This window comes from Podarcis cretensis, assembly GCF_951804945.1.
Source record: "Podarcis cretensis genome assembly, chromosome: 2".
Lineage (NCBI taxonomy): Eukaryota > Metazoa > Chordata > Lepidosauria > Squamata > Lacertidae > Podarcis > Podarcis cretensis.
The window spans coordinates 69563908-69577081 of NC_137171.1; the positions used below are offsets into that span (position 1 = coordinate 69563908).

At 41.2% G+C, this 13174-nt stretch overlaps 1 protein-coding gene across 3 annotated transcripts in view; it reads right to left on the reverse strand.

Moving 5' to 3' along the window:
• UIMC1 (ubiquitin interaction motif containing 1) overlaps window positions 1-13174 on the reverse strand; it is a 98193-nt gene that overhangs the window by 71164 nt on the left and 13855 nt on the right. For all 3 annotated transcript variants that reach the window (XM_079968223.1, XM_079968222.1, XM_079968221.1), the window contains exon 2: window positions 9321-9460. In XM_079968223.1, the coding sequence (XP_079824349.1) occupies window positions 9321-9452 (132 nt within the window). In that variant the 5' untranslated portion in view covers window positions 9453-9460. The remainder of the gene's footprint in view (window positions 1-9320; window positions 9461-13174) is intronic.

The window sequence follows — 13174 nt, forward strand, 5'->3', positions numbered from 1 at the left end:
GGAACCTCGAGTTAAGAACTTATTTCATTCCAGAGGTCCATTCTTAACCTGAAACGGTTCTTAACCTGAGGCGTGCTTTCACTAATGGGGCCTCCAGCTAGCGCCGCTGGCACACAATTTCCGTTCTTATCCTGGGGCAAAGTTCTTAACCTGGAGCAACCACTTCCTGGTTAGCGGAGTTTGTAACCTGAAGCGTTTGTAACCCAAGGTACCACTGTAGGTGGTGAGAAGGAAGCAGCATGGCTGACTTCCCACACAGCAACAAAGCTACCTCCCTGCTGAAACATTACCCCGCCCCCCTCATATTGCTCCTAAATTGGAATTTTCAGGAATATCCTGGAAAAGTTAAAATGAAGTAAGGTCACCAGAGCAAGACAGTCTGAGCATATTACATCAATCCTGGCCTGACTGCACTAGCTGCCCATTAGTTTTTGGGCCCAATTCAAAGTGTCAGTTTTGACCTATAAAGGCTTAAATGACTCAGGACCACAGTACCTCAAGGATTGCCTCTTCCCATATGAACTGCTTCATAAGGTCTGGGGGGTGACAACACGAGAATGGGCCTTTTCTGTGGTGGCTCCCAACTTGTGGAATGCTCTCCCCAGGGAGACTCACCTGGCACCTTCATTACATATCTTTAAGCAACAGGCAAAAACATCTATAACCAGGCCTTTGGCTTTTCTCTGTGTTTGTGGGAAAGAGGTTAGTGGTTTGTTTTTGTTTTATTCTGTATTTTGCGTTCTCATTTTGTATTTTTATGTTGTGGACCACCCTGTCATCTTCAGATGAAGGGCAGTATACAAATTTAATAAATAAAAATAATAAGGCATGGTGTTACTACAAAAGTTGTTTTGTCACTGCTCTCTGCTTATCCGTATCTCGGATGCACCTGAGCTACTGAAATAAATTTGCCTTAATCTCCCCCACTATGCTTGGCTTGTCATAGAGACTTCTTATTTCTTCTTTAATCCTTCACCTGCAGGTTTCATTTTCCCTGATATGACCAAAGATTTTCCTGATAATTTTGTTTTCAGATATCATCAATGTGTGTTTCTCATTTTTTCATTGTTACCCAAGATTCTGTCCTATACAGCAGTACTGGATGTATTAATATTATGCACATCTAGATTTTAGATAACTGAGTTATGTAGGCTATTTAAGATGATTTCAATGGTCCTTATTTTCTAGTCACTGCACATAAGGTTGTTTTGTAAGAATTCATTAACAGTTTTCAAATCATCTAGCTTGAAACAGTGGTAAATTAATCAGTTCCTTTTGAATGAAAATATATGGAGTTTTAAAGAACAAATCTCTTTCTGCAGTCTTTGGACAAAACTGACGCTGCAGTTGCTTGTAAGCATAAATTAAACTGCACATCCCTATTTGAAAAAAGCAACACAGATGATGATATTCTGAAAGCTTTTTAACCCAAAGAAAGGGAAACTCTATCCAGAATTCTTCCTGTGAACAGAGGAATACAGCACAGAGATCAAATCAAGCATAACTATTAGTTTTCCTTGTAAGTTTTGCATTAGGAATGACCTTGTAGCAGTGCTGGAGATACTTAATTGATTAAGATTATTTTTGGACTAGCGGTCTTATTAAAAAGGCAGTTGGTTGAATGGTCCCTTGAGTAGTTGATATTCTCGTAGGCGGATGAGCATTATTAAAAGGCTGGGTCAGATTAGAGCAGCCCCACTGCCTTTGTTGATTTCTTTCCTTCTCTGCATTCAATGAAGGTATCTCAAGGCCATTCTCGCCAGCACAGATATAGAGTACTTCAGGATTAAGGGGTTTGCTCCCACTAGAAACAAAATCTTCCCATGAGCAGATCTAAGACCTAATTAAATAGTGTTTTTCATTTTCTGGTTTTATTAAATAAGTATGCTTTTAAAAATCTGAGTCACTGAAAACCGCGCGTGTGTGTTTAGGCCACAAGGATTAATTGGATTCACTGCAGAAGCTCTCTAGACTGCAGCTATCCAATAGAGCAAATCATACATAGGGTCTGTTGAGGCTATCACTATTTCGCTCACTTGTTTTGCACATTTCAAGGGATTTAAATGTCTTTCCAGTATTGTATCTTTCCCAACACCCAAAGAACTATATATTCTCATTGAGAAATTGATATTTCCTCCAAAAAACTCTCCTGGTCACTGGAATCTTCATGTAGCCCTTTTTCAGAAGTGGCAAATACCAGTAAGCCAAGCCCTTTCCCTCCAGCTATGAATTGCACGCCTCCTTCCAATGCATAGGAGTCCTGCCAGCACAGACCATCTAGCCCAGCAACCTGTCCTCACACTGACCAGCATCCCACCCTCCAAGCATTGCCAGGTACCAACTTTAGTTATTATTATTTTTGCACCAGCTGAGGACTCTCCCCTGCTGTCAGGCCTTCTGAATGAGCCGTTATATAACCCAAAGATACTTGGCTGTTTATTGTTGTGGGCCCAAGATCACATATGATGGGTGCAGGATATAAATTATATAAATAAAAAATAAAATAAATAAAACTAAATGCCTATGAGAAGCCCACAAGCAGTAAACATGCTGGACCAATGCTAGTGGAAGAAAAGTGAAAAGTGTTTTATTCTATGAAATAATATTCTGGAATGACCAGTAGTCTTGACCTGTTCAAGATTCATCCAATATATTTCATTCAAGAACTTTGACTTTTGAAGTTCATAGCTTCTATACCGAAGAAGAGTAAAATAAGTACATGTAGTTCACGGATGTAGCTGAGAGATTTCAATAGTCTCTCCTCTGTCACAAAAACCTGCGCTCCACTTGGGCTTGCAAATAATATGTAAGATAAGAAGAGCCCTGCTGGTTCTGGCCAAAGGCCTACCTAGTCCAGTATCCTATTCCTACAGTGGCCAACCAGATGCCTATGGGTAGCCCACCAGCAGGGCCTAAGTGCAACTATAATCTCCCTGTTTGCGATTCCTAGCAACTGGTATTCAGAAGCCTACTGTATATGGCCAATATACTGAAATCGTATCCTGGCAAGATGAAGGCACTGCTGGTAGGTGGTTTGGGCATCCAGGAAACTGGCCATTTGCCTGTTCTGGACACTCCCTTAAAAATAGCATGTTCATAGTCTGGGGGTACTCACTGATTCATGTGTCACTAGAGGCTCAAGTGGCTTCAGTAGTGAGGGCTGCTTCCTACCAGCTTAGCTTGGTATGCCAGCTATTGACAGTCCTGGACAGGGATAATCTCACGACTGTGCCACATACACAGCTCACTTGATTACTGCAATGCACTTCATTGGGACTGTCCCTGAGGCTGGTTCAGAAGTTGCAGTTAGTGCAAAATGCTGCTGTGAGTATGCTGTCTGGAGTTAACTGCCATCAATATATGACACCTTTGTTGAAGCAGCTGCGCTGGCTGAGCATATGCTTCAATCTAGGCCATGTTCAATGTATTAATTTTATTGATTTATTGTTTATTTATTTATTACAGTTGTATACCACCCTTCATCTGAAGATCACAGGCCAGTTCAAAATACAAAATACAAAACAAGAGCACAAAATACATAATAAAACAAAAACAAGCCAATAACCCCTCTGCCCTCAACACATTTAAAATACTATAGAATGTTAATCAGCCAAAGGCCTGATTACAGAGAAACAGTTTTCACCTGGCACCTAAAGATGAAGGCCCCAGGCAAGACTCCCTGGGGAGAGCATTCCACAAAGGGGGAGCCACCATAGAAAAGGCTTGTTATTGTGTTGCCACCCTCCAGACCTCTTGTGGCTCCAACAATCTGCTGTTTCCTATGCAGACCTTTTTATTTACCTAGTTTCTGAATGTGAATTTTAATTATTGTCCGCTGATCATCTCCTGGAGTTATACTGATATTTTAATTGTATTATTTCTGATGTGTACTTTATACTTATTTCTGGCTTTCTCTGCGCTGCTTTGATATTCTATAATGTAAGTGGGGTATATATATAAAATAAATAGAAAGTCGCCATGTGGAATGGTTGAGGTACAATTCCTATCATCTCCAATTGAAAGGATGACAGCGACAGAGTAGGATGTCACTGCAAGTTGAAGGAGATTGTCCTGAGCTACATGGACCAAAAGGCTGACCCAATGTCAGCTTCCACATCTTCTTTCTTATACTTTGAAAGCTGTACAGATTCAGCTCAACAAGTTGTCCTAAAGAAATACCGTATTTTTCCTTCTATAACACGCAGATTTTTTCTCCTAAAAAGGAAGGGGAAATGTCTGTGCGTGTTATTGAGCGAATGTGTGGTCCCTGGAGCCAATTGGTGTGAGGGGAGGCAAAAAAAAGCAGGCAAAAATCAAATCGAGTGTCTCCTAGAAGGGAAACTTGAAAAGAGGAAGCGGCTGCTTTCCGGCATTCTGCCTCAGGGTCTTACTGCCCACCCACCTCTGTTTCCTTGCTGTGTTTGCTCAAACGGAACAAAGAGCAGGGAAAGCCCCTCCCCTCCAGGCAAGCAGAGGGGAAAGCTGAAAACATGCAGGAGGGAGAGAGAGAGAGAGAGAGAGCGCGCAAGCTGGCTGGCTTGGGTGGGTAAGTGAGGGAAAACTTTTGCCTTCCTTTCCTCCCTACCCCTCTCCTGCATTCTTAGCCAGCTGCTTCTCTGCACACCCCTCTCCTGCTCCTTGTCCCTTCTGTGTTTTTCCTTCCCTCCCCACTTAAAATGTGGTTAAAAAGCATGGATCCACATGGATCCTCAGGATCTTTGCATTGGGTCAGCCCAAATTCACCATCAGATCACATAGCATGTCCATGGCTACAGCCTGCCCCCAAAAATCACGCACCCACTGTTGCCTGGGGCTGCAATGGTGCAAAAATGTGGTTAAAAAGCATGGATCTACATGGATCCTCAGGATCTTTGCACTGGGTCAGCCCAAATTCACCATCAGATCACATAGCATGTCCATGGTTACAGCCTGCCCCCAAAAAACCACACACCCACTGTTGCCTGGGGCTGCAGTGGTGCAAAAACGTGGTTAAAAAGCATGGATCTACATGGATCCTCAGGATCTTTGCATTCAGTCACCCCAAATTCACCATCAGATCACATAGCATGTCCATGGTTACAGCCTGCCCCCCCCCAAATCACACACCCACTGTTGCCTGGGGCTGCAATGGTGCAAAAACGTGGTTACAAAACATGGACCCACAGGATCTTCGCATTGGGTCAGCCCAAATTCACCATCAGAGCACATAGCATGTCCATGGCTACAGCCTGCCCCCCAAAAAAATCACGCACCCACTGTTGCCTGGGGCTGCAATGGTGCAAAAACATGGTTACAAAGCATGGATCCACAGGGATTCTCAGGATTTTTGCATTGGGTCACCCCAAATTCACCATCAGATCACATGTCTGTGGCCACAGCATGAAGCACAAAAATGATACATCCACTGTTTCATTCAGAATGTTTTTTCCCTTGTTTTCCTCCTCTAAAAATGATGTGCGTGTTATGGTCAGGTGCGTGTTATAGAGCGAAAAATACGGTATGTAAAACTACAGAAGAAAGTCAGTATAAAGGGTTGTATCCAACAAAATCATCCCATTAACACAGAGACTTCTGCCCGTGAAACAGAACTTCCTTTCCCTCTCAGTCGAATTTACTTTACAGGGTAGCACTCTTGAGTTCTCTAAAGGAGGGTGTGATAAATATATAACGAATATGTTAGAGTGAATTCAGCTTAACATCGCTTCACAATCTACATACACTCTACTGAGAAAAGAAACCATTTTTTGTCGATATCAGTAAAAGGCTGATAAAGGGTCTAATCACATATGCACAGATAGCACAAGTTGAAGACAAAAGCAACTTGAGCCTATGAGGCAATCAGTATTGATTAGACAGGCCACTGGGCAGAAAAGTTGCTTCAGATTAGCCTTAACAGATGCTATGGCAAAGCCCACTGCAAGAAGAAGTTTGCAAAATAGCACAGAGGAGTTTGACAACAAAGCATGACTGAGAAACACCAGGGAGACTCAGCCTGCCAGAGATCATCAAAAGCGAGTTGCTGGAGACTTTCCAGCTGCAACTGCTACAAAGCATCCTGGCTCAAGAGGAGGATGGGAGACTTGTTCTAAAGATACCTGTCAGGAGGTTGCCAAAGAAAGAGCCCAATGAACTTCTGGTTTCCTTATAAATCTATGTATCATAGGGAACCACATGTGAGCAGCTGCCAGAAGAATTGAGAATCTACTCCTCTCTAAAACTGTCGTTTATCCAGACTATTACATGCCTTTTACTTTAATGCAACAATGGAATTCAGGACTTGAATTTTGTATTGCATGCCTGGCAAATCTGAGGAAATGTTTCAGGAGTCAGACACATTTTTCACAATTCCCAGGAAAGGTATTTTTTGCAGGAGAGAAAATGAGAAGGCAGGGTTATAGCCTCAGATCTGAAAACAGAGCAAACAGAATAAATCCATTTACTCAACTGGCTGTGAACTGTTTTCACTTAAACAGAACCTAATTGGCTCTTTAATGGCCTCCCTGAGCATATCCTGTACTGTAATATGAGAGATTATGCCACCAGAATTTATTGTTTATAGGTCTGAACGTACAGTCAAGTGAAAGTGCCTATTATTTTTACAGATTCATTTTAAGAGTTATTTTGTTTCTCTATTTTCAAATATATGCACACTGAGATAAAAGATTGTGGCCAACAATAGGTCTTGATCTTGCATGCATTGTAGACTCTCTTGTCATTATTGGTTTTGTCTTTCCTTGCAGATTTCAATATGAAGATCGCAACACAGCACAAATAGATAGATAGATAGATAGATAGATTCTTTATTGTCATTACACAAGTGCAACTTGTATTGCACAAGTGCAACGAAATTGGATGCCATCCCTTAAAAACAACAAAAGCAAAACAACAACAACAACCAAACAAACCACATTCCAGCCACACCCACACCCACATATTTGCCGAGATCGGGGTTTAACAAAAAGGAATAATCACTGCTGTATGATGTATTTCTTTAAAGAATTTTCCCAGCAGGGAAGATCTCTAATAAGGATGCAGATGTAACTTTCAATATCATCTGATGTAAAGGTCCCCCCCCCCCAACCTCTGTTTAGCTTATGTGGGATTTTTTGTATTTGTGTTTTGTTTTTGTGGTTTTTGCTTTGTTTTTAGTCATAATAACATAATAGACATAATAACATAATAGACATAATAGACATAATAACTATCTGCTTATCAATACTGGCCACTAAAGGAACTAGGCACAAGATCTATAATCAGTAGGGAAGTCAAGATCCCTTGGTATTGTGTAAAATGCTATCCTGAAATTTTAAAAGTACTGGGTGAGGATGTACCGTAAAAACTGCAACTATACAATGGCAAAGGAGTTCCTCTGGTGGTTGTTTTGCTGGACTTGGCTTTAGCTTACAGGGATTTGGACCTTCTCTAGAATCAGTAAGCTGTGTGAATAATGCTGCTATCAGCACTTATTTAATAGTAAAAGGTTGTCATTAGGGAATTCTGTGGAATGCCCCCAAGCTTAACATTTGGTTTCTATTAAACATAATTATGTCACACTGGACAGAATGAGACTCCTGTCTGAACAGGGTCATTTGTTAATCTTCTTAAAGTTCAGCTGAACAACACTTAGCCATCACTACAGCATATTTTAAATAGATACCACAACTGGAATAACTTTGGAGTGTCATCCCCAACACCTCAGACACCTACCATCCTCCTTCAGCAGCTTACAGGGCAAGTTCTCATAACATGGGAACATTTTTAGGGGTCATGTGCACTTCTGTTTTTCTAAATCACCCTGGAAGTTTCCTTAAAGGGTGGCATCTAAAATATTCTAAATAAATAAATATAAAATGTTGTACTTGGAGAACAGGGTATATGGGGAAGCTTTTCTCCACCTCTGGCCACAACCTTTTTTTTACCTATTTATATCTACTGGCCTTTGTTCATCCCTTCCTAAGCTTCCACAGGCATCTGGTTAGACTGTGAGAATATGATGCTGCACTAGATGGGCCACTGGCCTTCTCCAGCAAGCTATTCTTAGATTCAAAGCAGGCTCCTGTAATTAACTGTATACAGAGAACTGAGGACTGCTGGGTGACTGCAGCTGATGCAGAACACATTCACCCTCCTGACAGAGGTGTTTCAAGTCAGCTTTCAGCTACTTTCTGCACAAAATTCAAAGTGGCAATTTTGAGCTATACGAACTAGGATTTGTCCTGTCAAATTACATGAGACACAGATTTCTTCCCCCTATGAGCATGCAGCTATTTTAGTTTAAAGTGTTGTGTTTTGTTTAGTGTTTAAAATATACTGCAAAGAGCCGTGTGTGTGTGTGTGTGTGTGTGTGTGTGTGTGTGATAATAAAAAAAAATACAAACCAAAAAAAGGATATACCATATTGGCCCAAATATAAGCCGCGCATTTTTTTTCCAAATTCCGATCATTAAAAGTGTGGCTTATATTTGTGACCTTACGCCACCGGCAAAGTGGTGTGGCTCCCCCCACCCCGTGAGCAGCCTGGGAGCACAGGGCAATGGTGCCCATCCCTTCCGTGTCTTCCAAGTCTCCCCCAAGCCACCTAATTTTAAAGGTGCAGCTTATTTGCGGATGCAGCTTATATTCAGGCCAATACAGTAGTGAGAGGAAACTGGGGGTGTGGAGAGTTTATTTCCAATGCCAAATGCCTATTCTTTCCAAGTATGACTATATGATTACTTAGAGAAAAATAAATCAAAGCTCTCCTAAAAATACATTAAGCAGAATAGACTATTGTGTCAAAGTCCAGCTACCTAACTCCAGATAGAGAGGTAGAATAAACTCTCCCATAAAAATAAATTAGCAGATTGATTAAATCTGAGGGACCATGATTATGTATGAAGTTGCTCAATAAGGAAGCAATTGTATTGGGGGGGGGGACAGGGCGTTCTGACACCATGGTTTTTGTTTATCTTATCTCCTGTGAAAGCCCATCAAACACCTGACTGCATTCTAATCAAATACAGATGCATATTTCTTTTCTAACTGTAGTTTGGACATCCAAACTCATCCAGTAGTTAGTGACCCTCTCCCCAGGCTGTTATACTCTAATTGTCCCAGCAGCCCATGCCTGATATACCAAGGCCAGTAATCAGTGAGTTCCTTTTTCCGTTTCCTCTTAATTAGTGATCATGATATAATATTCTGTAGTGTTCTTTCATTTTGTTGCCTGTATTTCCAACTTTATTTCAAAATAAAATTTTATGGGGGAGGGGAAAGAAAATGCACTGGTATACAAATAGAATTCAAGTCAGAAATTGCATTGTTTGTTCTTGACTACTCACCTCTCCATCACTGTCAGATATGACAATGCATGCATCCACAACCATGGCATTTGACAATTCCCTTGACTTTTCTCCCTGATCCTGGCTCTGGGAATCAGGCCCATCTGAAGTTTTCCGCTTTTTCTTTGGCATCCTTTCCACTGGAACAAACAGAAATATTTATTTGTCCGACTGATCCTGGTTCAGTTTTCCCTCCTAATTGATTACTTGGAGGTAGAGCACCCTAGGCAATCCATTCTTGTCTCATAGGTGTGGAGACCTGAGACTTATTCAGAGGCACATTCATAAATCCCCACTCACCCAATTAAGACTACCTTATATAGCTGATTAAATCAGGAAGAAGCAAGAAAACACCGACTAACAGCAGGTTCCAAAGCAATGAATAGCAGCTACAAAAACACATTTCCAACTTGCCCAAAGTTATTCATGCAACATCAGAAAACATCAGCCTGCCATCCCAAACCCCTATTAGCCTAAACCTGGCTCCACTGCTGATGCAGGAAAAACTGAGAAAGGGACAGCGGATCGTGCTAGAATCAGCACTACAGAAGGGGGAAACCAAAGCATCAGAAGCAGTTGCCAGCTTTCACATTCAATTAGGCACAGGAAAGGAGCTGCATTTTTCAAGTAATATGCTCACAGAGCAACAGCTTGGAAGTGTACTGTAGGAATAAGACAAAGGTCAGAAGAACGGCAAAAAGACTAAATGAAAACGAGAGAGAAAAGTCAAGGACACTTGGCTCTCCTTTTATAGCCTAAGTCACCCACTGAACAGCATGCTCATAGTGCCCTCTGCTGGGACAAACCATGGCTACCTGTTCCAGAAAGGGCATTCTGCAGCTAGAGGGGAAAAACTGCTGAAAAGCCAGAAATGCTAAGAGTTATGAGAAACAGAGGGGAGGGCAGGTGCAAGTGCAATTAGAGCTGGCGCTTCCGGCAAAGTCCTTCATTGCCACCCTATACATAGCAAGAGAGCTACAGGGTGTATTCTTGCCCCCTTTCTATTTAATTTATTTTTATCAGACTTGCCAGATTACCTTCAAAAAATAGAATCACATGCCCCTAAACTCAATCAGAAACCAGTTCCTCTCTTATTATACGCAGACGATGCTGTCTTACTATCACTAACGAGCTTGGGTCTGAAACGTCTTATATCTTCACTGATCCTTTACTGCGAATGTAACAAACTCTCTATAAATTATGAGAAGACAAAAATTTTGGTCTTCTCGAATGGTTGGAAATTAGAGAAATGGAAAATAAGAGGGCAAGAAATCCAACAAGTGAAAATCCATAGATATCTGGGAATCTTATTCCAGAGCAACTTAGGGTGGGCAACCCATCGCACAAATGCCATAAAACAGGCAAAGTGCATCTCATCAGCAGTTGCCCGTTTTTATTATCAGAAAGGTAATCAATTTATTCCTGCGGCCAATCAGATATTTCAAGCAAAAGTGCAATCCCAGATATTCTATGGTATCCCGCTATGGGTCCAAGCATATAACAGTGATATAAAAAAGATTCACTCCAGCTTTTTGAGACGTATTCTTGGACTCCCTCTTATGATCAAATATGAAACAATGTGTGCAGAAATAGGCATACACACAATGGAATACTGGGCATGGTCCACCTCAATAAAGTATTGGTTACGCTGCCATTTTCGCTGCCCTCCATCAAGTCTGCTCGCTGATTTGCTCAAAGACCCTTATAAATCAAGATGGTATCAGCACCTTGAAAAAAAAAATTGAATCTTTAGGCATCGAGCTGGAGCTCCTGTACAATTCTAATGAGCAATATATTCTCCATAATATCCTAACTAGACTAAAGGATGTCGAGAGACAAAATATTATGGCAGCTGTAAACAAAATTTGCTCCCCCAGATTCTACGATTTAAATATCTTAGATTGCAGAGCCAATTACGTCTCTAAATTAACAATCCCAGCCCAACGTAGGGCTTTTATGCTGGCCCGTTTGAATGTTTTTCCCTCAGCATTTGTCTGGGGAAGATATCAAAACATTCCCAGAAGCAAGAGATTCTGCAGATGTTCTATGAATGTCCCGGACACTGTAGAGCATATCCTCTTTCATTGCCCATTGTACAGTACGCTCCGTCAACGCGTGCTGTCCCCCCTTTCGGGTGGTCTGGAACCCCAGCAAGCTGAATGTGTGAGACTCTACCTATCCGACGCTGACCAAAGGGTAACGGCGGGGGTAGCCGAGTTTTTGGCAGCAGTCCTCCAAGGAGCAGGTTAACAAGGAAAACCACTGATTCTATATGTATATATTTATATTTGTATGTAGCCAACTCCTGCCTTTTTATATATATCTCAAGGCTTTTATATGTTATTTTCCTTTTATGGTTTTACCAACATAATGCCTAATAAAGGTTTGATAAGTAGTAGTAGTAGAGAGCTACATAACAAGCTTTAACAGTGAAAGCACAGCCAGAAAAGCTGATTAGGGCTCTTGGCCAACTGAGAGATGCAGCAACACCGCAAATCCTCCCCACCCCCACCCCCGCACTATGTTCTCCAAAGCTTTTCTGGCTATCAGCTCAGCATCCTAAGTGATAACAACACAAACAGGAAACCAAAAGAATGCGTAGAGAAAAAACCAAGGTCCCACTGCATGAAAGCTATCATGGTAGGAATAACTTTCTGGGTTATCTTACAGCCAGCAGAGATATTTGCATGATGATGGTCAAGAGCCATACTGGTTAGGTTTGGTTCGCAAAGGACTGCCCTGGTAGGGCGTGTTGAATTTTTCAACTTTCAAATTCCAAAAATGAGGGGTGCTAAAAAGTTGTAGCATCACTTGGGAATTTAAATGATATTTTGGTTAAATTAATGTAATTTAGTTTTGCTTGGTATATAGCTCCATAGAAAATAATGACCTTTAACATTTTTGTGGAATTTCCAATAATTTTTAAATTGTCATATTAAAAAACAAATGGGAATCTTTTAAAAAACTGCATTAAAATCATTAAAAATGATTGGATCACATTAGTCTGGCTTGTCAGATCTGCCTGGGTATAAGAGACAAGTCAAAAAGCAAGTGGCAAGAAGATGAGAGAATAAGTCTTGCTGAATATAAGCAGAGAAGTAAGCAGGATGCTTCAATACCATCAAATGAAATTATTTTCTCTGCTGATTAAAATGAAGAACAAATAGCTGATGCCCAAGATGAAAATGATGAAAGTTATTAATTGACATTAGGAAAACCAAGTATACCATCCACTTCTAATACTTCAAAAAATAACATTTTAATTAGAAAAGTATATACAACACATTTGAAATATATAATGTTGCTATGCATAGCATTAGATAGGGTGCTGGCCCACATGCAACAGCTGCCATCACCACTGCTGCCTTTGTGGATGCTGGCTTGATCACTGAAGAACACAAAGGACTTGTAATTGATCACAATAAAGTCAAGAGGGACCAAGAAAAAGTAACAATATCCCTGGATCAGGAATTTGATTATCTGTGTCAGAAGGATGAAACTGACTACATCTGTTTAGACGTCCGCGAAGATACAACTAAAGATATGCTGAAAGAAGACAATTCAGATCAGCAGTTCCTCAGCATCATCACAGAACAGCATTATTCTGTGTGCAGTGAGCCAGGTGGAAGGTATCTCTACCACTTCACTCCAGAGAAAGGTTCAAATAGGGCGAAACCAGCTGACATTATTGCTAATTATACTGTAGATTTCATGAAGAAGGGCATTGATAAGAGCCTGCAGGCCATTGGAGGTGATTCTACAAATGCTACCACTGGCTGGGTGGGTGGTACCATGCACTGGGTAGAGGTCAAACCAGGTTGTAAGCTGCTCTGGTTGGTTTGTGTCCACACCCC